The 27,329-nt window shown below is 44.9% G+C and overlaps 2 protein-coding genes across 3 annotated transcripts in view; both read right to left on the reverse strand.

Annotated features, from left to right (window-relative positions):
• The window catches only part of csmd3b (CUB and Sushi multiple domains 3b), a gene marked incomplete at its 3' end in the record, with an annotated part of 479,766 nt that overhangs the window by 360,582 nt on the left and 91,855 nt on the right, over positions 1 to 27,329 (reverse strand). The gene's annotated exons all lie outside the window — the stretch shown is intronic.
• On the reverse strand, positions 16,079 to 17,437 carry LOC308331933 (bleomycin hydrolase-like; the record flags this gene model as incomplete). Its single annotated transcript, XM_080787484.1, has 1 exon — positions 16,079 to 17,437. One exon carries the CDS (start codon positions 17,435 to 17,437, stop codon positions 16,079 to 16,081), a length of 1,359 nt encoding a protein of 452 aa, XP_080643610.1.

The following is a 27,329-nucleotide window of genomic DNA, read 5'->3' on the forward strand; positions in this document are numbered from 1 at the left end:
AAGTAAGTCACGCTGCTCCTTCGCCTGGAAAGGAGTCAGCTGAGGTGGTTCGGGCATCTGGTTAGGATGCCTCTCGGGCGCCTCCCTAGGGAGGTCCTCGGCGCACGTCCCACTGGGAGGAGACCCCGGGGCAGACCAAGGCGCAGTTGGAGGAAACACATCGACTCACTGGCCTTGGAACGTCTCGGAATCCCCCAGGAGGAAGTCACTAATGTTGCTCTAGAGAGGGAAGTCTGGAGCTCTCTGGTGGAGCTGTTGCCCCCGCGACCCGACTACGGATAAGCAGTTTAAGATGGATGGATGGATGGATGGGCACAGTATTGTGGAGATGGTTCTGCAAACACAATCAGTCGGGCTGGTCTATCCAATCGCTCAGTCACTGGCCGCCGCGATTGAAACGCCATCCCAAAGTAAGCACCTGCCACAAAGACGTCACTCTGGACGGGATTACAACCATTAACCAGGTGACATGTGACAGAGCAGCTGGCTGCTTTATGACGCACCACCACCACACCCTTCTCCCTCAAATCCATGCTTTATACAATTATAATCGGTCTATACTTCGGTGCACACAGGCCCAAAAATAGCAGATCTACAAGCTTACTGACCTGCCGCTATAGTGTATGTGACAAGTTAGTATGAGTAGATGTAGATCTGCTACTTATTGGCCCTGCTGCGACTCCCAGTACTTAATGAAGAGGTCAGGTGTCAGGGCTTGGGTGAAATGACAGGTCAAGTGACCTTTAACCCTGACTGTGAGGAGGGGTCATTTAAGGAGACTCTCTCTCTCATTCAATACTTGCTAGGCTAGCAAAAGTACTGTATTACAGTTTAATACAATTCTACTCATCCTTGTGATTTAATTGCACAGTTTTAACGTGCCGTCTTCGCTCGCACACAGCATTTTGGACCATTTATTTTTATGTTATGTAAAGTAACCTATGGGAGATAGAAAAACTGGATGTAAGATCTTCACGCATATGCATATGCATGTGCATGTGCATGTGCATGTGCATGTGCATGTGCATGTACACACACACACACACACACACACACACACACGCACCTCTTCGTGTGTTGCCTGGGGCAACATTTTAGATAAAACAAATTGAGCTATATGTAAAATAGCAAAAGAGAGAAAGAGAGGCAAGATAGACCATAAAATAAGGGAATGAGAGAGAGAGAGACAGACAGACAGACAGACAGACAGACAGACAGACAGACAGACAGACAGACAGACAGACAGACAGACAGACAGACAGAGCTATAATGCTGTAGGAAGCAAGTTGTGTTTATATATTTATGATTTAGTGGGCTTGTTAAGAGTTTCTATCCCCGAATGAACTTTTCTTTCCAGTAACAAAATGTACTCTTAACCACAACACAACTCCACAACTCACAGTCGCACCACGCCTATAATTCACTGTCTGCATGTGCAGTGACATCTCAGTGTTCAATTAAATAACCACTAAGGGTTGTACAGTGAAACGAACGTCTCTGTGGGTGATACCGACCATAATAGCTGACACTTTTATTCAGCCGCACAACAGTAACATAGATTTTCATACCACACTGGGATGAATGAATGGACTCTGATGGCTGTCTCCAATGATCTAGACCAGGGGTGCCAAAACCCCAGAAATAGCCTAATTGAAGGTCAAGTTTAAGCACAGCTGCCTGTCTGCTCGACCAGCGGACCTCCGCAGGGCAGGGTAACAAATATTGTCTGGCTTGAGAAACAAAGACAAATTGCCAATGGTTGAATCCCTCAGCTGTCATCAAATTAACCGTTGTGATTGCTACACTGGCGTTGTCAGACCTTTGCTATACGAAACGCTTCGGCACCAGCTCTGCAGACCCTTCAGTGACAGTCAAAGACACATCATCATCACGCAAACAAGTAGTATTCCCAATTTAGCTCCATATCGAGTCATATCGGTTCTTATAGCAAAAGCAATGAACTACTTCACTTTGTATTTCAGTACACAGTAAAAACAATCTTTCAAGGTTCTCTCGGCAGGTGTTTATAGACAGCAGGTGGTTTGGCTACCTTGTGTTTCCTTATGCACTGTAGTGTACACACATCGGCAGCTTTGCCAGTGTGGCAGCAACAAGGAGGAAGAACGAATATCTGCCAAACGGAAAATATTGAAATAGCTCCCACACTCCGTTGTCCTTTGTCTGACATGCTTTCCTCACTGTGGAGGGGAGCGAGTTGATTCATCAGCCAATGGAAATGGAATTGGATTGGAGTGTCAGTGCGTGTGTGCGTGCGTGCGCGCGTGCATGCGTGCGTGCATGCCCATGTGCATGTGGTGTACTATACAAGCGTGTGTGAAGCTGTACAGGGTTCAGTCAGATTTCTATAATCTAGTTTTAATATTTAATAACTCAAGGTTAGCACATAGGTTTGCATGCTAATGCCTTTTAAAAATGCACGAGTGCACATACTATCTCACTCACTCACACACGCACACAATAAAGCGAGAGAGGGCACTTTAATGAGCCTAGGGAAGCCAACACCATTTTTGTTAGTTCTAACAAGTCATTAAGAATAGACAACTGACATCCACACACACACACGCACACGCACACACTAATCCCCATGGTCTAGTGAGGATACACAGGGTAGAATGGTCAACTGACAGACTGATTAATTGATGCATCAACATTTTGTGAGTGTACACTGTACAGTATGTGTGATGTGTGTGTATTATGTGTGTATTGTGTGTGTGTGTGTGTGTGTGTGTGTGTGTGTGTGTGTGTGTGTGTACGCTAAGGTCACTACATGGTTGTTTAATTGAATTCTTGTATTTCTGACATGAGGGATAATGGAGAGAGCAACAGAGCAGAGAAGTTCACTGTTACACCTCCCTCTCCCTCTCTCCTTTCCTACCAAACATTCTGTCATTACATTTTTTGTCAGGGCTGAGAGAGTGACTGTGCTTTTTGAAAACCAGACTGCGTGTATGTGCTTTGTGAGTATGTCCATGAGTGTGTGTGTGTGTGTGTGTGTGTGTGTGTCCATGCGCGAGTACTGTACAGTATGTGAGAAACCAAGGACCAGCCAATATGAGTGCTGGGTGGCGTGCTGACTGACTGGCTCGGTGACTGACTCCCCGTTGTTAAAGCATCCATGTGTGAGTGGGTTATCTGTTCTCTACGCACACACCACAGACACAGGCAAAGGTTTTACAGCCAGTCGTTCTTCGATTTTTCAAAATTAGCAGACCTACAAGCTCGCGCGTTACGAGCTTGTAGATCTGCTATTTTTCAATAGCTAAAGCATAACATAATGCTAACACCAAAAGGGGTTCCCGACCAGAATGGGTTAACTGTAAGGTGGGGCCGCTGAACGGGAGCTGCCCTTCTGATTGGACTCACAGCAGCTGTGAAGAACAGTTACAAGTCCACAGTGCCTCATGGATGGATGCGTTTGTGAGCTTGTAGATCTGCAAACTTTCGATGCGTAACACCCTTCTACGACGCAGCATAGTGTTGGTGAGAGCCGACGGCTCTGCAGGTTGAAAAGAAATGTAGCGTTGCGATTATATTCATTCATTCAGTTCATACAAGCAACAACCACAGTTCCTTCGGTCTTTACAAGGCTAAGCGTTAGCTCTGGTACATATCACTACACTCCTTCTAACACTATGGCTAGGTTATGATTGCTCTAACACCTGCCGCACGCTTGCACCTTTGTTGGATAAGCATACGATAAACTTGAATAATAAACATGACATGACATCACGGCAAGAGCTATAGTGTCAGGGACTGTACTGGACATCACTACACATCTCCAATCTAACTTGTTGAACAAACTACAGTAACCAGTAGTAAGGTAAAGTATTTACACACTGTAGTTGTCCCCATTGAGCCTAGAGGCATGCTTTTTCCTAAGAAAATCTTTCTTGAGTAACTGACAGTGACGGAAAAACTCTACAGTAGGCCTATATATGATATGAAAACAATCAACCATGGACTTTAAGTTGGAGAACTACCAGGCTCAGGCTCTTTCTTTTAAAAGCATGTGCCATGGAAAGAATGACCTAGATTTCTAAAAGGCCCTCCTTGTGGATTTTCATAGTATGTAGATTGTGTCTGTGTGAATGTGCCGGTCATATGTGTTCATTTGTACTGTGTTGATGTGAATACAGTTGGTTCATACGCACATACACACACAGGCCACCAGGCAGTGTACATGTGCACGTGCGTGCGTGTGTGTGTGTGTGTCTGTGTGTCTCCTGAGCTCAGCAGAGAACACGACTGTCACTTAAAAAGCATCAACTATTAATACGTTAAACCAACAGAGACACGATTTGAAAACAAACATCTCATTTAAAATAGGTGGCACATAATTAGTCTACTCTCACAGTACATTAAGTGACTTTGTACGCCATTTCTTATTCACAACTGAATAATTGAACAGGTTTGTTGGTAAAACTCACTTAAATGCATACAGAGTTGTACAACTAAAATGGGGTTTTCATTGAGGTTTGACGAAGGGAGGACACAACTCGGATAGGGTGTGAAGTCACACACCGAACACCAACCAGAGCCTCACTAAATGCATTAGTCAATGAGGAAGCACACATAGGGACGTTAGGTGATACAAAACAAGCGCCATCCCATCACCTTACACCTGACCACCTTAGGACCACCATCAAGGAGAAAGTTCTGGCATGTCTTTTTCATTGTGGTGTGTTTGCTGGTTTGTATACACAGATTTCCCAAATTCTGGAGGATCAAATGCATAATTTACTCCACGCGGAGCACTATACAGCAAAGGAAAGGGTACCTGTACTTTAGAGCTCCTTAGGGCCTCTGGGGAAATACATTTACTTTGCGTGCAATATGTGTGCAATATGTGTGCAAATGTACTGTACATGTATTGCACGCAAAGTATTTATAAATACTTTGCGTGCAATACATGTACATGTATTGCACGCGAACTGAGATGATTTTTCTGAAGATTTTAAAACACAACACGAATACAGCAAAAATAGAATAGGCAGATACATGTTGTGACGAAAAAAACTAAAGAAAACAGGGAGACCAGACAGTGAGCCACAGAATGAGGTCTCCAGTAAGCATGGATGGGATTGAAGCCAGAGAACTTGCAGCCCGAAGCTGGCATGGCGGTTCTTTGATTCAGATCTTTTGATCTCAAGCTTTTTTTGGCCGCCGTCACAGGCTATAGCTTTCTTTTCTTTTTCTTTGCAACAATACCAGCGTGACCTGGAACTGAACTCTCAGATGGTACAACAGTACACAGCTGTGCTGCTGTCTCAGAGCTTGCGTGTGGCAAGTCATGCGACAAGTACTGGGAGCTGATGGTATAGGTGTTGCACTCCACCACGGAAAACCATCTCCCAGGGGTCTAGCACAATCACGAAACGGGGATAGACTCGACAATAAGCCTCTCCGACTTACTTACTTTCATGAGCAACAGTGGGTTGAATACTATCTTGAAGTTGTCGATTGTGGTTTTTTTGTAAGATACTAAATGGCAGTGGTGGAAGAAGTACTCTAATTTTACTTAAGTTTAAGTTTTATGACCGTTGTTTCTCTCTCACTCTGGTAGAGAGAGATGATTTATTCATTAAAGCAAGTCTCAGATTGTACTTTAAATTGTCAATTAATTTAGATTGTAACAAAGGGCATTCTTTTCACTCCCGAGTGCCACTGTAGTTGAAGACATTTTAATGAGCTATACACACCTGCACCCACGTTAATGTAATCCAAGACACATTATCGTACAAATGGAGCAAAATGAAACTTAATTGCCTGGATTTATTCAGTAAGAGATGTTGGTATAGCACCAGTAGGCATGTCATCATGTAGTGGGTGCAGAGGGCAAACACGGTGGGAGGGAATTACATTGTTCAACGCTGCAGCATACATTGTTACAAGGCCAGTTCCACAAAGCCAGTAGAAAGTCATTTGTCCTATTGATTGCGTGGGAATGATGAACAAATGTAAAATCCGCCACCTGGAGTTTACACGGCAAATTGGAATATGTAAAATAAGCTCCCTGAAGTATTCGGAGTGAATTCCACGCTTGTACCTTTATACTGCAGCAGTGTTCACTTCAAGTAATCTTACTTCTACTGAAATAATATGCCAACCTCTGCTTGAGGAGGACTATTTCTACTCTGCATGTGATACATGATGTACCTAAAATGATTGGCAAATATTATACATTAATGTAAGTCTTCTTCTTAACGTTGACTCCCATGGGAATCCATAATAAACATCCGTACTCTGCCGCGTTTTTCACTAACCTTTGAAGAAGCAGTCAAACTGTTACTACAGGTCCTTTACCTTTCTACTCTTCATGTGATACATGATGTGCCTAAAATGATTGAACAAATATAATAGTCTTCTTTAATAGATGTCCTTTTGACTGTATGCCGTTAGGATCATGCACATGCTATACTGTCCACACAGTGTGTGTGTGTGTGTGTGTGTGTGTGTGTGTGTGTGTGTGTGTGTGTGTGTGTGTGTGTGTGTGTGTGTTGCATACCACATCATGGGTGCAATGCTCTGATCACTGAGTCCCTGTTTTGATTCCCATGCGGACGGAGCATTTGCAGAATGTGATCCCCTACTCTAGTAACTCTGCATTTCCTGTCTCTCTACACCAGGGGTGCCCAAAAGGTAGATCACATGACAGGTCCCTAAAGAATAGTTAATTTAAATATAAACTATTTTTGACATTGATTGTACCGTTGTTGCAGGCATTGCAAATGAGCTGATTGTGAAGTGTCTGTTAATAGATTATATTAACATACTCTGTCATACAGATGAATAATAATGTTTTATTCATTAAAAGATGTCCCACAGCTTTAAGGAGAACTCAGGAGAAGAAAGGCCGCATTGTGTGAAACGCTCCGATGTCTTTTATGACAGGGCTCGGCAATCACTGGCACTCACCAATCATGTAAAATGGCCGCATAATGCTCTCGAGACTCAAGCAATGGGAGTAAAGAAATAAATGAAAAATGGAAGGCACTTGCTTCTTCCTGTCACGGTGGTAGTGTTGGGCTGTGTGTGTGTGTGTGTGTTTCTTTTGTTGTTTTGTTTTTACTCCCCACAAAGTCTGCATCTTGGCCCAGGGTCATCAACTGTCAGAGGGGTACTAGCTCGAAGCAGAAATGGCGCTCTAGAGATCAGCTGCCACCGCTACGCAGACAAGAACCCCCGGGAAAGAAAAATCTAACAAGGGGAGCTGAGACGCATGGAAATTGGGCCCCCGAACGATCCTCGTTGATAATACGAAATGGCAGCTTGGCTGAAACAGAGAGGTATATAGCCAGCGTTATTTTGTTCAAAGGTTTCCCACAGGTATACTGCACCAACTCTCTGGCTGCCAGCGTGCAGTGTGTCTACTCACTGGCAAATAAAGGTATCTGAATCTGAGGCCAGCTCACTGAGGCCAATTAAAGCGGCATTAAATTACTGGAAATAATCACCATGTTTTGGTTTTTGTCTCCTCCCTCACTCACTGTCTTGTCCTGTCCATTCCTTTCCTTTTATATGTCTGTCCTTTGCTTCTTTTCACCTTTCCATACTTGGCCTCACCCTAAAACCAAGGAGGTGAAGATGACACCCCATAGTAGTCCTGACAGACCTGGAATACGCAGAGGAAATCAGCCTGCTTTCCAACATCCCATCAGAGCATCCACCTCTGACAACAGGAGGCACTGCTCTGAAGGAAGTCAAGGACTTCAAGTACCTGGGCTCATGGGTCAACTCAACGGAACAAGATCTTAAAGTGAGGAAGGCGCTTGCATGGAGGGCCCTGAATGGCATGGCCAGTGTATGGAACTCCCCTGCCAAACCAAACTCAGCTTCTTCTATGCAACGGTAGAGTCTGTTCTCCTAGTGAATGCTGAACCCTGAAGCCAACCCTGCAGAAGTCTCTAGATGGGTGCTACACCAGAATGCTGGGTGCAGTTCTTAACATCAGCAAGAGTACAGATGTTACCAACAAGAACCTGTATATGATGGAATGCCAGGGGTCGTGAGACAGAAGATTGCAGCCAGAAGAATGAGACTATAGCAGAACACTGCCAAAGACACTGAGACCTGCCAGCCAGCAAAGTAGTGCTGTGGGAACATCATTAACATGTGTGGATGTACTAAAGAACAATGCAGCAGCACAAAGCACCAACGAGCTGGCCAGATGTATGGAGAACCGGGATGACTGGAAGCAACGATGAGGATGACCTACTAAGCAGTGAGGTTGTAGATCAGCTACTTTCTTTGCACGACTAAGTACATGTATACAGTAACTCAGGCAAGACGCCACTGACAGTGGCTGATCATAACAACCCTTCCCTGGGGAATGTGTGTGTGTGCGTGATCCCGTGCATGTGTGTTTGTCTAAGGTTCCAGTAATCCCAGTGGCTAAGCTGGTAATCCCTTCAAGCTGTCCATTAGCTCCCTGGCACACACACACAGACAGACAAGACGGACACACACGGACACACACGGACACACACACACACACACACACACACACACACACACACACACACACACACACACACACCATTACAGTACAGTACTAGTAGTCTTTGCCAGATTGCATGCAGAATCATCCTTAAACTCAATTTATACTTCGTCGTACAACAGTGCTGTGGACCGGAAAAGGGCAAATCTTCGAGCTCACAGCGCGCTGCCTCTACGACGCGCTGTGGGCTTGCCCATAATACGATGAAGTACGTTTCATTCAAGCTACGCAGGGTATCGTTTTACCTTGTCGTGTCCTAGATTGTGATACAAACAGAGCTACGGTGAGTGTGCACATTGCATGGCGCTAGCAACAACAAGCCAGAACCAGGGCTAAGTGGGGCTTACCGGGGCTCAATTATGTTCAGCTCACAGGATCAAAGGCAGGTTGGTTGAAACATCTGTAATCTAATTTGAAGATGACAGGTGCAGGAGAAGATGCTCTCATTCTATGCTCAGGTCCCATGTTCCTCACCACTTTCAACCCTTTTGAGCATGTTCATCGTGTACGAGGATAATTATCCCACATACAGCGTCATGATTTATGAATTCACGGCCCATAACTATAAAGAACCGATGATCGCGGTTACAAAATGCATTTTTCTAGCTAAATAAATTACGACCGCGCAGCACTTTTACACAGCCCGGGACCCCTTGCCCTTCAGAATAAGGGTCTGCACTGAAAAGACCGTGGCAGTGGCGGAATAATTTATGAATGAATTGGCAGTCAATGTGTTAAGTCACAAAACAAACTGGGGGTTACAGAGTTTATCTAACTCAGGATAGAACATAATTAAATCCATCTGATGGTTCACTGTGCCCGAGCAAGACACACTAAAGGCAAAGAGAGGGATAAGGGAGGGGCAGCTTTGTTGTTTGTTAATCAAATGTGAGTGTCTTGTTACCCGGGAAAAACCTTGGGGAAGACGATGAACTTTGATTATCTCGTTGTTTGTAGCTGGAAGCGTTGCCACGTCCTCTGCCTTCACGCAAAATTGCCCCATGTATCACCACGACTACTCCATGAAGACACTCATCTGCCGCAATGCGATGTGTGCGTGCGCGGGCCTGCCTAGAAGAGCTCATGTCATGTAAATTATAAAGTCATTTTTGATGAATATTTACGTACTGAAAACTGCAAGTGCGCCCCCCCGACAGGCTCCGTGAGTGGTTGCTCTGTCAGCTTAAGTCGCGCCCAAGCCCAGGAGAATGATCCTAGTTACCAGCACTGCAAAAATATTGTCGATCGCTGAATCAGATAGTTATTTCAGGCGAACAGGTGTTGGTCCAACTTTTATCAAGTTTTTATCGAGGTTTGTGCCAGGTGTGATCCCGTTTAGAGATTAGTCTAACATCTTTGGAAGGATTGGTGTGGTGCCATCGTGACAAGATTAGTCTAACATCTGAGGATGGATTGGTGTGGTGCCATCGTGACGAATTAGCACAGCAGAGAGATAGCGGTAAAACCCCATTCATGTTGTAGCTCCATTCATTGTACGCCGTGTTGCGAGCTTGTACAGTACACTGCAACAGAGCATATACATTAGGCCTTAGTCAGACTGGACTAATAAAAAACAAGAATAAATGTTAACTATATGGCAACCCCGGGCTCAGGAAACGCATACAGATAATTAGAAATTGCACACACAGTAGCACGCCGTTAGACACACAGGACGGAAGCTCCAGAGATCAGAGCCGCCAGAGAGATTGAATTACCCACTATAGGGATTTTACTACATAATCATAGTAATGTATAGTGTTAGTGTTATTGTAAAATGATACATTATAATCATATAAATGATATTATTATAATCTGCACCAGGCTGCGAGCTGAACAGCGTACAGCTGGTTATCAGCGCATAATTAATGACATTTAGAGAGAGAGAATGGAATGAGAAGGGGGTGGACTAATGTGGTTAATGTCGAGACATGGGTGAAAGGGAAATAAAGGAAGGTACTGTAGAGAGACAGACATGCAGACAGTGATATAAGTGACAGATAATGTGAGTTAATTCCATTCAGAGACGGGGGGAAAAAAGCCTAGAGACAGAGAGACAGGGAGGGGGCTGGGTGGGATGATTCATGGTGAACGCAGTTAGAAGTGGTAACGATGAAAGCAATGTTCAGAGATAAGAGGGCATGGTATAGGAGAGAGAGAGAGAGGGAGAGAGAGAGAGGGAGGGGCTGGGTCAGAGAGAGAGAGGGGGGGGGTGAAAGAGTATGTAAGAGATATGAGTGAGCGGATGTCATTTGAAGAAAAGCGTCTGTAACAATGGACCAGCTTAATTCATCATGACTCAATATGGATAGAGAGTAATTAATCTCTCTCTCTCTCTCTCTCTCTCTCTCTCTCACTGAGGTGAGGACCTGATCTCAGCCGAGGACAAGCTACGGTTATTACAGTTAACCAAAACTAATGAAAACTAGAAAAAATTAAAGCACTATTATTAAACATTAAATAACTGAAACTGTTCACAAAACGTATAATTAACAAAAATCAGTGAAAATGTCTGTATTTTTAGCCTTTGTCTAAAATCTCCAGCGGAAGCAAGAATAGCCTACTGTACAAGCTCGATTGGCCATTTTTTTGGTATTTTTCTGACCTTGGCAGCCTAGGTGTTGAGCTAACCTTGTTTAATCTTGCGTTATTGTAATCAATATTACAATAAAAAAAACTAAAATTAACACTAAAACTAATACAGCAAAACTAAACCGAAATCCGTCGAAACTAAATTAAAATTAAAACAAATTTGAAACTACCTATGAGACGCTGGGCGAGCAGACTGCTGGGCGAGCGCTGGCGCTTTGGCTTGAGGGGTCAGATCAACAAATGGACTGAATTCTGTACTGGCCATATATGGAGCGTGTCTTGAGTGTACACTGTACAGGGTTTCATGAGGTCAGATCAACATATGGAATGTCAGAACAGGTCAGCTCCATATATGGAGATCTAAGGGGGCCAGCGGCGGCAGTGTATTGAGTGTACAGGGTTTGATGAGGGCACAGGTATGGCCAGGCCTTCATTCCGGGCCTGTTGAGAACGCCGGCTGCCAGGTGCGGCTGCACTATAAACTTTGGGGCGGGCCGGTCTAGAGTTTGAATAGACAGGTATCAGTCAAAAGGGAGACATCGAAGAGGAAGGACGGGTCGGGAAGGATAAACATATGTAATGTCATAAAATGTCAGCTCCATATATGGAGATCTAAGGGTTTGTGGTCAAATGTAGAGTTGCTGTCCGGCTCCATATATGCAGATCTAGGTGATGATGTGTGGCTATCCAGGGTTTGATGAGGTCAGTGTCGTGATCTTCATATATGGAGACGGCCATATATGGAGCATGCCACGAGGTGTGACGGACTGTGTCACTGTGGTGGTGTCACGACTCACGAGGCGTGATAGACTGACGGCCATATATGGTGGCGTGACAGGATTTCATAGTAATCTACGAACTACAGTCGCAATAATAACCTTGATATGGGGTTTTCTTGCTCATGTTTCTTTCCTTCCTTCCTGCACACACACAAACACACACACACACACACACCCACCCCCCGCAGGGAAGAACCGAAGCAGGAAGAGATGAAACACTGCAACCTCAGGGGTAAACACACCTCAGTTAACAAATGAGTGTGCATGCACACACACGCACATGCACACGCACAGAGAGCAGGTCATGGGAAGCAGTGTGTGATCGAAGTGAAAGCATGAGAGAATCGTGTTCGATATAGGGACAGCGGTGCAATGGAGTGTACATGTGTGAGAGTTGGGCGTGTGCACTGTATATATATTACAGTATATTATTGTGAGTCTTTTTGTGTATCTGTTATCTCGTACACGTGCACACATAACTGTGTGTGCGCGCGGTCACGCGAGTGTCTGTGTGTTCATGTACACGCATGTCTATATGACCCAGCCAAGTGTGACACGGGAGGATTGCAGATACAAATCTAGGTCAGGGCAGGGACAACATTGGGGGATAAACGAGGCAGGATGTGGCAACCCAAAAGGACTTATAGGTGGTTAGAAAGGACACTACCCTGCAGGTGACGACCGCTGATCCTTGAACTTAACCACTTAAAGCCTACATAGTATATACTTCAACTTAACCACTTAAAGCCTACATAGTATATACTTCAACTTAACCACTTAAAGCCTATATAGTATATATTTTGTTGTCGTTAGGTTGACAATCAGCATTTTTTTTGGCTGAACGTTTGCCCATAATGGTCTCTCAACAGAGTATCATAATTCATGTATGGATGCCGGACATTGACCGTGTGTAATGTGTATGTGTATGTGTATGTGTATGTGCATGTGCATGTGTATGTGTGCGTGTGCGTGTTCATATCTGTCTGGACCAAGGGGACCATGTTTGTGGTCTTGTCAGCAATTTGTACAGTAATACATTCTCCTGTTCTCACACACAAACACAAACACACATCCTCCTGAGAACCAGCTGGAGGTTTGTGTCCTCTGTAGTGGACATTGTTTTATTGCATCTCGTTTGCATCTAATTTGAGTAAAAACCCTGTTGTCATCTGAGGAACGGCAATCTGGGCTTTTCAACGATACCGCCTGTGTGGCGGTGGGACCATTCCCACATACGTCCACATGTCCATGCTGTATTGATTTTGGTACCATATAGGAGAGATAACAGGCAAACATTGATCAATATAACAATACGGTAAAATGAGACTTTCGAGGTTGTTTTAGTCTCAGATTTAGTCCGACGGAGGGACACAGTATAACTCTATGGGGGCACAATAGCGACACAAAAGTAGGACCCGGAAGTATCTCTGGAGGGGGCGCTTACGTCACGGCTAAAGTACTGAATTCACCTATAGCTAAGACCCGGCCTCTCCCACTTAGACACTTTTCAGCCGGGCTCATTAATTCCAATGATGGATTTTACACATTAAATACTGGTTCATTTTTGGAACCAGACCTTCAAAATCGCTTCCAAATCCAACAACAAGGCCTGCCATATGCACTGGAAAAATATGTGCATAGAATTTCTTCATATAGGAAAACTATTGGTGGAGAGGTTTGTCTAACCCATGTTATGCTTAGCTGTGATTGGACCATAGCAGTTTGAGGAGGGGCTTAGCTATATTAAATTGAACTCTACTTTCAGTTTCCTGTGCTCCCCCCACTGCAAACTGCTAAAGTAGGCTATTAGATGAAGTAAAAAACAGCCAACCCCTCCATCCGCCCCCCACTACCTGAATTTGAGGCTCCATGCTGGGACACTGTACACGTCACAGACACTTTACATGTCTGTGACGTGAAACAGCACTGATCACGAGAATAGCCGTGATCAGTGCTGTTACACACATGAATTGCTGTGTCTAACTTATATTATATATTAAGGTCTGACCTAGGATCAACATAATCAATGGAGGAAAAGAGTTGAGTTGTCAGCGAGTTGCGCCAGAGCGGAGGAAAGCTATGATGGATGTAGAACTGTTACGTGCACATTTCTTACGGCAACTATTGTTTTAATCTTCCATTTAACATGCAGTCTTAAATTAATTGTCACATATTGTATAGGAGAGGATCACTTATTGTGAGCTGCTGTGTAGCTGGAGTCACATGGCCCAGCACTGTCATCTACTGGTAGAACAGGATTTTTAATAGCATTTATAATTTGTGGGTTTATCAGGTCCATATAATACCTGACCCATACCCCTTGGACCATGAGGTATGGGTCTGAAATATCTCAGAAAACAATAATTCACAGATCCATTCGGGGTGTGTCCCATCATGACTCTTTATGTTATGTACTCGGAACACAGTGTGTGTGTGTGTGTGTGTGTGGTGAGTCATCACAGTTCATGAATCATGAGCAAACAACAACAAATAGTATGTACAGGAGAGGTATCGATGAGGTCTGTTCTCTCTAGTCTAGAGGATACCAGACCTGTTAGTCTGCCAGTTGAAGAACATGGATGACAGATATACTGTATACTGTAGCCTGCATGTGGATGGAAGGAGTGCACAGGATGGATAGATATACTGTACTGCATGTGGATGGAAGGAGTGCACAGGATGGATAGATATACTGTACTGCATGTGGATGGAAGGAGTGCACAGGATGGATAGTGTAGGACAGGTGCAGGAATAAAAATGAAGGGCAGAGAGGACATGGAACGATCAGAGCTTTACTGTACCAACAAATTTATGTTACTCTGAAAACCTGCCAAGACTTCAGCAGATTTACTGTCCTGGGTATATACAGTACTCTGTGTGTGTGTGTGTGTGTGTGTGTGTGTGTGTGTGTGTGTGTGTGTGTGTGTGTGTGTGTGTGTGTGTGTGTGTGTTGTCCTATTAGCCGGCCTGTCCCTCTGGCAAGTACTTTACGTCGTGCATGGCTGTGTGCACGCACATCGGCACGCACTCACACACAAGCTGAAGTGAATGTTAGACTTCATTTAAACATTTTAAATGGAAATCAAGACCGTGGGCAAATGCTGAAGCAGCAGTCCAATTTCAGAGCCATTCCTGTTCCATATCTGAACCATATCTGTTCATCTATCAGACGGATTTAGATGTCAAGTGCAGACTGAAATCAGCAGTCTTGTGCAGCACACACACACACACACACACACACACCCCCCAGACACTTTTCTCTATCCAACTATCTCTCTATCACATTATCTAAAATGAACACTTTCACGAGCACACTGCCAGCAAGTATGCTAAGGAAGAAATCCCCAAATGTGTTTCACATAATACATTTTATTCTTTTTGAATTATTACACTTTTTGAAACTTACATTTTGTACTAGTCCAATAACTTGATATATTTGGAAGTCAATGTCACAGAGTCATTATGAACTCATATATATTAAAATTGCCTAATGGGTGGTGTGGTCGGTAGACCACCGCATATCAAATGCACATTGGCCCCCCGTCAGCAGTGACGTCAGACACCTTGGGAACTGATGTCAGAGAGCATAAATCGTCACCACAGCCTGGGCGCCCACAGGCTGTGGGCCCACAGGCATTGAAATACGACAGAGTTATGACAACATAGACGAAGTGCTAGGCGAAAGTCCAGGACCGGACGTTGGCCGAATGCACTGGACTCAGGCAACAGCCCTGCAGCTCTAACTAGAATTGCACTCTGCCGAGCTGCCATCTTTCACACAGTAGGCCATGTATGGCCTACTTGTTCGCAAGCAGAGCACGCCATGAGGTGCGCTCTCCACTGGCATCGTCGCCATACATAGTAGTACATATATATATATATATATATATATATATATATATATATATATTATTTTTTTTAGGTGCGCTAGCCCCTCCTATATTCAGCTATTAGTGTCGATACTCGTCTTACACAAACAAGACAAGCAAATCGACATGATGATAAGAGCGCCCCTCAATTCACACGGGTGTGATTTCTTTTAAATAAAATGAAGAAAAGAAAAACCTTTTTTTGTCAACTATAATGAGGTGTAGTGAGGGAATAAAGTGATAAAACCATCTAAAAGTGCCATTCACACTGAGCACTATAACTATAAAGATAAGCACAAATGGAAGGGACGGTTCTTCCAGAGTTACGCCAAGGATCCCATCGGGTCCCAGGCAGGAAGCACGATGGGCTCCAGTTGCATAACTTCCAGGACCTCGGGGGGAAGGTACTTCCTGTCCACCACCACCTCGTACACGTACTCCGAGAACCACTCGTCAGTCATGGTCAGGTACCCTTTGTTTCCACGCTCGTCTCCCCAAGAGTTCTCCACTCTCCACTTCTCATAGCCCTCCTTACCGCCCTGGTCGGTCACAGCGGTGAGGACCATGGCGTGGGTCATCAGAGAGTCTCCGTACACCAGCCGCTCTGCCTTGGTGAGGTTCTTCACCGACACTCCAAACACCAGTTCGTGGTTGAACACGTTCATGTCGTTGATGCCCAGCTTGCCGTGGAAATGCTTTCCCACGTCGCAGCCAAACCACACGGCCTCTCCCTCCTTGATGGACTCGGCGGCAGCCTTCTTGAGCAGCTGGATGGGCTGGTTGTTGTACAGGATGCCCCGTCCTCCCACCATGTTCCCCAGGTACTCCACGCTGTACAGCTTGCCGTACGGGTGCAGAGGGCGAGGGTCGTTCACGAGGCAGATCTTGTCCTGCGGGTCGTAGAGGGGTTTGACGTGCTCTCTGTAGAACTCCTGGGGGGTGAGGGGTCCGATGCGGTGGAAGTTCTTGTCCTGGTCTCTGTACTCCCAGCAGATGCTCTCGGGGGGGCTGCCCAGGCACACACTGGCCACCCGGAACACTTCCTCCATCATGCCATTGATGGCGTCAGACAGCTCGGCTTCGGTGGAGTCGTCGGCCACCATCTTCCTCAGTCGTAAACAGTACTCTCTCAGCTTGTGATTGAGGATGCTGTTCATTCTACGCGAGGCCTCAGAGCTGTGCGACTCTGGGAAGCACTGCTTCGGGATGACTCCGTACTTCTCGATGAGGTTGACGAGCATGTCCCACTGTCCTCCGTCGTTGGTGGGGTTGGACAGGAGGAACTGGACGAGGCGACCGTCCACCGGCTCCTTCCTCTGGGCCGTCTCCACACAGGCGTGGAGGAAGTACTGACAACGTTCCACCTTGTCCCAGAAGAACAGATATGACTGACTGAACTCAAACTCTTTGACGTTAAACTTCTTGATGAAGGGAAGGCGCATGACATTGAGGCACGAGAAGATCCAACACCTACCCGAGCTCTTCTGGTTGGTGACAGGCTTACCCTCGGTGGGGACAGAGTGCTGGAAGATGTGCACGCTGTCCTGGACGGTCTGCCGCTGCAGACACACCTCCAGAGGGTCGATGCACGTGGAGACGTTCTGGGCCAGCACGTAACGTGGTTCCGAACGCAGGCGCTTCGTAAAGGCAGCTACCTTCTCTTGACACAGACCTGTGTCCATGTTTCTGCAGACGGGTGGATTTATGTTTAATTATTTAACGAGCAACGTTTTTTTTCTGTCTGGTTCTGTCTGGTTCTTTCTGTCTATGTTTCTTTCTGCCCGTCTGCCTGTCCGCCCGATCAGTGAGTGTATATTCCAAGGATCTTGGATAGATACAGGAGATATACATAATATTTAAACATGCACACAACATAAACCGTGTCATATGCACATATATGGAGATGTTCAAAATGCACTGACGTCAGACACAAGATAAACCATGGAGATTATCAACCTTGAGTGACAAAGTCAAGTTGCAGTCAGCATAGAATACGTACGAATTAGAGTCACAACAGGTTTGGGTGGAAGTACCCATGTAGGGAGGAACCAGTAATGGGGACCTAAATTGGCTTCCCCTTGAACACAGGGTCAACTTGGCAAGACTGACCATGTTCCACAGGTGTTAGACCAGGTGTGAGGGCTGCATAGCGGCACATGTTTAAAGAAAACTACTCACAATAAAAGTAAAGTATTTTAAATGATTTTCTAAATGACTTTAGCACAACCGTAATTAGAGTTGCGCTCATTAAGTGGGAGCGGTTCAGTGAATTACCCCATCAAAGCATATTTAGCGAATATATAGAACAGATTGATAACAGTAACACAGCAAGCTTAACCAGCTGAAATTTGTGCCAATCTGCAATACTGCAGGCAGCTGTATATCAGCCACTGGCTTAACCTCCAATTATATATACTTGACTCCTGGGATCTATACTTGGGCCCCTCTTTTTCTCCTCTAGTCTACACCACATTTCTTTGCCGAAAATAACCGACCTACAAGCTCACACAACGTGCCACGATGCGATGCGCTATGAGCTTGTAGATAGGCTATTTTCGCCAAATGTTCTGTTCTGTTTTTTTCCCCCCCGGATTGAATCATACTCAGAATTGTTTGTGCATCATGAAATGTCTGGAAAAGGGACGCTATGGTTCATGTGGTATTGTAAATCAATCCGCATGGGTAGAGACGTGTGGAGAAGCACTTATAATGAGCACAAATTCAGCAGTATTTCAGAGTGTTGTACGTATTAGTGACAAATTCTCATCTATACAGAGAACACTCCGTAGGCTTATGACTCTGGTTTGAGGAGAAGCGACATGCCCACCACGGCTGCATGGTGGGTGACCAGGGTGACTCAGTCTCAGACGGTGATGTAGCTCTCTGCTGCCCCATGTGTCGTAGGAACCTGGACAGCTGATGCTTGATGCGAGTTTACTGCCAATGAGGGGCCGGACAGAGACAACCCCTGACAACTGTACACAATAACTGTGAAGTTGTGTGACCGCGTCTTGCATGGTTGTGACGCTGCATGCAGCACTGACAAAATCTGTCCACAGACATCTACTCTATAGGCACGCACGCACACACACACACACACACACACACACACACACACACACACACACACACACACACACACACACACACACACACACACACACACACACACACACACACACACACACACACACACACACACACACACACACACACACACACACACACACACACACACTCAAGGAGGAAACAAACAAACAACACTGTCACTGCTGGTAAAAATAACAAGGCACTCTGTGTGCTGAAGTGCAAAACACAGGCTGTCACACATGCTCCCGCGCAGACACGTCTGTACGCGCGCGCATACATACACACACACACACACACACATAACACAAGCGTGCACACAGTTACGTATAAATACGGACGCGCCAACAGTAACACACGGTCACACCTCTCACTCTCTCCCCAACTTTGACACACATCTGTGATATCCACAGTAGTACTCACCCCTGCCAGAGAACATAATAGCTCTGGAGCTATTTAAAAAGCCTTCACACTGTTCACAGCACTAGCTACTCATTTTGGTCCTTATCCCCAAGCTTTACTTTGTTTTTAACAGTGTCATGATTATTATTTGTCATCTTCGTCAGGAGGGCAGAAAAATCTTACGACTACGTTGTCACATGTCTTGGGTGCTGCCAGCCGGCCAATAACCTCAATTCTCAAATATTTTCACTTTATGCGAGGGCCAATAACCTCAATTCTCAAATATTTTCACTTTATGCGAGGGCCAATAACCTCAATTCTCAAATATTTTCACTTTATGCGAGGGCCAATAACCTCAATTCTCAAATATTTTCACTTTATGCGAGGGCCAATAACCTCAATTCTCAAATATTTATGCACACTAATAGCTGAATATTTATGGGAGGGGTCCACTGGTAGAAAACAGATCACAGGTCAAGCTTCTTTTTTCTTTTTTGAGCTATTTTCCTATGCCCAGCCTTCCGGGTTTCTGTAAACACAAACATTGGCTTGTGATTGGCTGATCACCCCATATCGATGATTTGATTGGCTTATTTTGAAGATAAAGGTAGGGCAGAAAAGTGAAGACGGAAAATGAGGACGCAAATTGTGATTGGCCAGAATAAGATGATGTATGATAAGAGCGCCCTCACTTTTTTTTCTTGTTGTCGGGTAGGTATACGGGTGCAGTACTTAGTTTAGACAGTTTTTGGTTTAGACTAGTCATTGCTTAGACCAGTCATTAGTCCTACAACTACAACCTATCTCAAACCCTCACCCTAAACCTAACCTACCACGGGGCAGCACACCTAAACCTAACCAATGACTAGTCTAAACTAAGTATGCACCCCAGGTATACATTATGTAATTTGAGTCCAGAAAAGAGGCATACCAAAGTAAAGTTAACTTATCACACTGCACTACACACTAGTGGTTTTCAATCTTTTTCATATCACGGTCCATTATTCATGCCTGCATTTGATGAGATTTAGCCTCTCAGACATACAACAGTCATCCTAGTGGTATGCGAGATTAGCCACACACACACACACACACACACACACACACACACCACACACACACACACACACACACACACACACACACACACACACACACACGTGTGAAAACCCACGCGTGAAAACAATCTTCTGGCAATGATAACAAAGAAATTGCATTGAGTTCAACTGACATTGTCAACCACAGAGTCAGGGGACAATGTTTGGATGGATGTAATTAAGATTAGGGCTCAGTTTTATTTGACTCTTTTTTTTTTGCTTCAATGTGTCAATCTCAGCGAGTGTGTCAGGACCACTGGATCAGACCTAAGGCTCTTCACCATGTTTCCTTTTCTAGCGTCTCATTCGCTCATGGTTTTTATTGTAATTTCATGGGCCAATAAACACGGCAGACAAATAATCTGAAATAAACCAAAGTGGAATCAACAGACGAGCTATACTGTATAAACACAACAAATTACTGTGTCACGTCATTCATTCGTATCCATATTTATTATTTAGCATCCATCATGCATTTAGTATAGATTTTCTAAGTTTGTTTCTATGGTGTGTGTGTGTGTGTGGTGGTGAAATCTGTCGACATTTACAGTAAACACCCCACACGCAGACATGGTGAAAGCCGCGTCCATCCGAGACTCATAGATTTATATACAAGACGTAGATACCTCATTGGCCATTACTGTTCAACGGAGCAACGCGCTGCCATAACAATTATAAACCAGCTATACAGGAGATAGGAGGCGGTCGCCTGGGAATCAGAAAGTTCCTTGGATCCTCCAGGCGTCATGTCGCCCGGCTAAGTGTCCCTGAAGAAGACACTTAACCCCCTAACTGCTCCCCTGTGTGCTCACTTGGAGCAGTACACTGCTGGGTCAGACGAGTAAAGGTAATTTCCCCTCGGGACCACTACAAACACCCCATGGCTGCGTGGTGCTCACGAGGCTGCACTCATTCACTTTGTAAAGACATGCATGTTACTGTTAGTGTTTCTGCTTTGGCACGCTGTCCTTTTGTTTACTTCTGTTTGCTCCTCTTTCTGGGCCCGTCCCAGATTTAGCTCGTTCCACCTGCTTCATGTTTTGACCATTTGCCAGTGTTTTGGTTTAGGATATTTGCCTGCTCCCTTGGAATGGTTTGCCTGTGTGGACTGTCTTCCCTGTGCTCGTCTGCCATACCATGTTTGTAAAAGCCTTGCTTTCCACTTCATTTACTTACTCTTACTCTACTTACTCTACAGTCCTTCACCGTCAACCTGAGGTCCATATGGTTCCTGTCTGCCACAGGGTTCTGACTCATGCCTCCCTAAGGAGTTCCATCCCTGTCAGCACAAACTGCGAGCTTTCTGTCTACCGGAGGTGTCCAGTTGCTGTCCCGAGGGGTCTCGTCATTCATTGCCTGTCAATGGAGGCTGTGGTACTTGGGTTCCTATTGAGCCGTTTCCTTTGGCTGCCAGGTGTGTCAAATTCTAGCCCTCCCAAAGCGGCCAGTTCTCCACTTCCCCAGTGGTCTGGCCTTCAGAGTCTGCAGCATCCCCAGTGATTCCACATTCAGAGTATTCAGCATTCCCCAGGGTCCTGCCCTAACCTTGAGTCTGCATTCTCCACAGACCCGGTCTCCTGCTCCGATCCAGTCAAGCCTCAAAGGTGTCCATGTGAGGCCTCCTACTCTGACCCTGTTCAGAAGGCTGCAGATTCACAGCTCCAGTCTCCAGTTCCCGTATCCCTTGACCCAGTTTCCCTCCCACCCCCTCTGTTCAGTGTTCTGGAAGCCGCTCCCTTGAGGGGTGGTTACTGGAACAGAACCAAAGCCACTGTCATGATCTATCTCTGTCTCTCCCTCCCAGTCATTCCATTCCACCTCACCTCAGTCCCAGCTACATATCTTTTCCCACTCTCACCTAGTCAGCTTCTGCCTATAACACTGGCTCTCAATGTGGGACTCCCAGGGGTCCTTTTGGGGTCCCGGTGGGGTTATTCAATAGAGCATCAGAATCAGTTTCACCAGGCGCTTGGGTGGCGCAGTGGTCCCTGCCCACGGTGGATTTCGAATCCACCGTGGTGCAACGGCTTTGTCGAGCGTCTACACGGACACAATTTGCCCGTACGCGGGGGAGGGAAGCCAGGCAGGGGGGTTGGGGGCGGTGGTCACTGCATGTATACCTACGGGTTGAGCAACACCTGTCAGCGGGGATTGTTGGACGTAATGCTTACGTCCTCCTGATGGGGGCTCCTCACTGGCAGGTCAGTCAGTAGGATACAGCAGTGACAACATTAGCAATGTGTTTGTGGGGAGGAATTCATTTGCATAACGACTAAAATTGGGGGGAAAAGGGGAAAATAATTGGCTACTCAGATTGACCGCAGTTCAACGCTGTATATGCATCGCTATTTGAAAATAGCCAATGTACATGACATCACTTTTCTGGCACAAAATATTGTGTAGGCCGAATACATATTAATTTGGAAGAGGTACTTGCCAAGCTCTGGACTATAGATAAGCCTCAATTCATTAATTTGGCTGTTTGCAAAGAAATGTTACCGTTTCCACTTTGGCTCCCTATTCTTAGTTTTTTCTCGTGTTTCTGGGTCCCATCCCAGATTTAGCTTGTTCTACCTGCATCCTTCTGCCAGTGTTTTGGTTTGGGAAATATGTATGCTAAATTGGAAGTGTTTGCCTCTTTGCTCCTGGACTATAAACAACCTCCTATACCGTACCTAGCTGTGGGGCTTACTAAATCAGTGTCTTCTGTTAGCCACATGAGCTTTGAGCATGCAGTTACACATCGTGAGCTTGTGAATCTGTAGTATTTAGCTTAGAGATTTTTGTCCAGAGGGAAACAAGTAGGGGACCTTGGAGGACCCAGTCAAGTGAAGTGACTTGACCAATTCAACTCTATATACAATATTTTAAGATATGCATAAATGCCCATATTATTCTTGAATATAGTATGATGGTTAATCTGGTCGTTTTCCGCATGTTGGACCAATGCACGTCATGTATTTGTTCTGGTGTTTAACTCAAATGTTCATCAGTTTTACATAAAGCACTGTTTTGATAAGTGCTCTTTGAATATGTATCATTCTTATTACAACATGCGAGTGAGAGCCACAGAGTATAAGCCATCTATTTTTGGTACTTTTTTTCCATGTATTGGCAACAAATGTCAAGTGAATGCGGAAAGCCTGCACTCAGGCACACGCGGCATTAATTGACCTCTGCAGCAGCGAGATGCAGCCTTTGGCACAGTGCATGTCTAAACGGTTTCAAGGCTTAACATCCTCTTTTAACCCGCCCCCTCCTACCTCGCCTTGGGGGTCTTAAGTGGATTTAGCAGGCACAAATCAATAAGGCATCATAGCTTGTCACTGGATTCACCTGGATACTGTAGTAGCTCATGGAGAGTGCTGTCAGAGTTTGCCTCGTCTTGTGGAGAGAGACCAGATATAATGTGCGTGCAGGGTGTAGAGTGAAGTGTGTGTGTGCGTGCGTACATTTGTGTGTGTGTGTGTGTGTGTGTGTATATACACGACAGAGTAGATTAAAATCCATTGTGAATTAAAACAATGATTCCTATATGAGTCAGCATTATTTCCATAGCTGTTTCCATTGGGGCTCAGGGCTGTTGTTAGTGGCTGTTAGAACTGCAAGGAGTTCAAAGTGCCGAAGTGTCCTTGAGCAAGACGCTGAACCTCTAATCGCTCCCGATGTGCAGATTGGTGCATTGCATGGTTTCCTCTGCCATCGGGGTATGAATGTGTGTACCTATCTATGTAAAGCGCCTTGGATAAAAGCGCTATATATAAATGCACCATTCACCATTTATTTGACCATAGCAATGCCATGGAAACCTAGATAAGCTCCATGACCACAACCACCCACGCTGTCCAGGAATACAATCTGTGCTCTGTGTGTGTGTGTGTGTGTGTGTGTGTGTGTGTGTGTGTGTGTGTGTGTGTGTGTGTGTGTGTGTGTGTGTGTGTGTGAGTGAGTGAGTGAGTGAGAGAGAGAGAGAGATTTGAGCCTCTTCTCTCAACAGTTGAATTATTTACTGGTGCAACTGTAACTGTACTGTAACTAATTAAAGCCTGCGTCAACTGGGAGAGAGAGAGATGGGGCGAGAGAGGCCAGAGAGTGACGACAGCCAATGTGGACTTTCTTATTCAGTCTGGCTATATATGTGTGCGTGTGCCTGTGCCTGTGTGCATGTGCCTGTGTGTGTGGCGTGCACGCGTGTGCATGCGTGTGTACATGTGTCACTGAGAACTCATCGACAGTTACTGTGAAATAACTGGATCCATTCCAATAATAGATAAGAGCAATTTAATAATTGAGAGCATTCAGCGACCTTGTTTTCTACCGACTACCGATTTCTCAAGTGCTGTCTCTCCACATTCAATCCCGTCAAAATAATACCTTGACAGTCTCAACTGCTGAATGACAATGTCTTTCCTCTGAGTCTTTTAAACGGAAGTCGATTGTGTGTTTCTCTACTGGATCAATTGTGCATTGTGGGGGGGATACACATGCAATGATATCTAACATTACCCACAAGCTGAATCATTTATAGTAGATGACCAGTGAGGGATCAGTAACATTCAAAATGGTGGTGTCTGAGAAGGACTTACTTAGGTAGTTTAAACAGGTCTGAGAAGGACTTACTTAGGTAGTTTAAACAGGACTGAGAAGGACTTACTTAGGTAGTTTAAACAGGACTGAGAAGGACTTACTTAGGTAGTTTAAACAGGACTGAGAAGGACTTACTTAGGTAGTTTAAACAGGACTGAGAAGGACTTACTTAGGTAGTTTAAACCTAAAGGTATATTGCAGTGTTGATGAGTAACGAGAGTGAAGTTATGGAAAAAGTAAAATAGCTTTTTCCCAGTTAAGAGTAATATAACTAATAACTATAACGTTTTTGAGAAATAATACTACAGCTACTTTTCCCCAAAAGTAATTTGTTGCCATTTCCACACACCGTGGTGGAACTGTTTGGGTCGAGCCATAGCGTGCTACATGTAAACGTGATATGCGCGTGTTGGGAGGATTTACAATACAGTTGGTGCTTCCAGCACACCGTGGCGCTCTCTTGGAAAACATCCAGAAAACACAGGATACGTTGCACTCAGGACAAACACAGCCCCTACCTAAAAAACAACACAACAAGTTGAGGACTCAAGTCTAACTTTAGCCGCAGTGAATAAAATGTTACAGTCCTCCTCACCTTATTTGAAAGTCCATAAAGTGAATGGATCTGTTCTGTTCTCGGTGCCAAGTTGTCAACAACTTGGCACCCTTGTCGCCGGGGCCCGTATACAGGAGGCGTAAGTACAGTATGACTGTTAAACGATCAAACGCGAGGATGGCATAAGAGTGTGGGGTTTTATTAACCATGTTTGGACGACGGACGTGTATGGCTGTGTTATAATGCTTTGTCCAGCTCAACTTTCATTAAAGTGTATGCCTTGTACCCGACAAGACCAGATCAGCAACCTACAAATCGACCAGTCTGAGATAGTATTCATTTAACCAAAAGTGACGGAAAAGTAAAAGACCAGAGAAAGTCATCATTGGAAGGTACAGTCATCATTTTACGTAACTGCAATTCGAGGGTAGCTTGTATGGACGATAATTTCACCCACTCATTTTTACACGTGTAAGCGTGTGACTGACAAATAAAGTGAAGTTGAGTTTAAGTTGAGAAAGCAGCATATGTAAGCCCCTCAAAGTCCTTGTGCAGCGGTTCATGCTGTACAAGGTTGCCAACAAGAGAACAGAGAGCCTGCAGTGACTGTTTGAAGTGCTTGCTATTGTTGCAGCCCCCACATCTCTGTAGAGTCTGTGAGAGCATTCTCTTCTGTGACTAAAATCCAATCACCCCCACAGCAAAAGACTCTCGAAGGTGTCATTCTAACTGCATGAGCCCTAGCATCCGTAATCTCAGTCTAGTAGCCAACCCATAGAGCCCCATTGTGAACCCGGACATGTTGAGTACACCAAGGTTTTATGTTAGAAATGTTTAGTACTAGAATTTCGCAGCCCTAACGGGCCGCTCATCCTAGTTACGTTGCAGCGCACTATGGGAAGAAGGTAATTGCGGGAGTTGAGTCCCCAGCATGTAGAAACTGCCGGATGCTAACTTGCATATGTTGGGCAATTGTCATAATTGGCATAATATGTGACCATACCAATTACAACCTATAGAAGGCAAAATATTAAAAATGTCATCATGCTTTATGTAGCATGTGATGTGTCAAACTAGGGGGTTTTCAAGCCCCACTATGGGTCTGGGGCATATCCAGACTGGTTAAAATCCCTGTATGTTCTGCCTGTGGGTTAAGTTTTGTACTATTTAATATTTTACATATTTCTTATGATCTTATATTGCCTGTCGTGTTTCTGTACCTTGTATATGGATCCGCTAATAAAAGTTTAAATTGAATTGAATTGATCGTGTTCAACCTTGGATCAATGGAACCGACGTACATAGTATACTTTAAATTCGTATTTATCGGCATCACATATCAATGTTACATTCTTAGTGTCTTGCCGGTTATTTAGGGGCCCACTGGCCAATAAATAGCCTATACCATCGCCACCGGCCCCCAGGTTGAGAACCAGTGAAATAGAGCAGGGTTTGGGAGAACCAGGAGGAAAACCAGGTCTTTTTTTGCTGACACATTTGCGTTCACACAAACTGCCTTCCTTTTTAATTACTTTGCACTCTCTCACACATAAACCTTTAATCCCGTTCCCCTCTCCATCTCTCTGTCTTCACTGTTGTTGTTGCCTAATGAAGGCATGCTACTAGAATGATGGAAGAGTTGGCCACGGTGAACGACGACCAACACCATCACTTACATCATTTATGGGAACCTAATGAGCGTAGATGCACCATTTCAATCTGTGTAATTAAAACATTTTATCAGCTTAATTAGAAAACACTCAAATGGGCTCACTTGAGCGGAAACTGGCTAGGCAACTCACACAATTATAATTGTGAAATTATTATTTATATTAATAAGAATAA

This window comes from Protomyctophum bolini, assembly GCF_963924005.1.
Source record: "Protomyctophum bolini genome assembly, chromosome: 17".
Taxonomy (NCBI): domain Eukaryota; kingdom Metazoa; phylum Chordata; class Actinopteri; order Myctophiformes; family Myctophidae; genus Protomyctophum; species Protomyctophum bolini.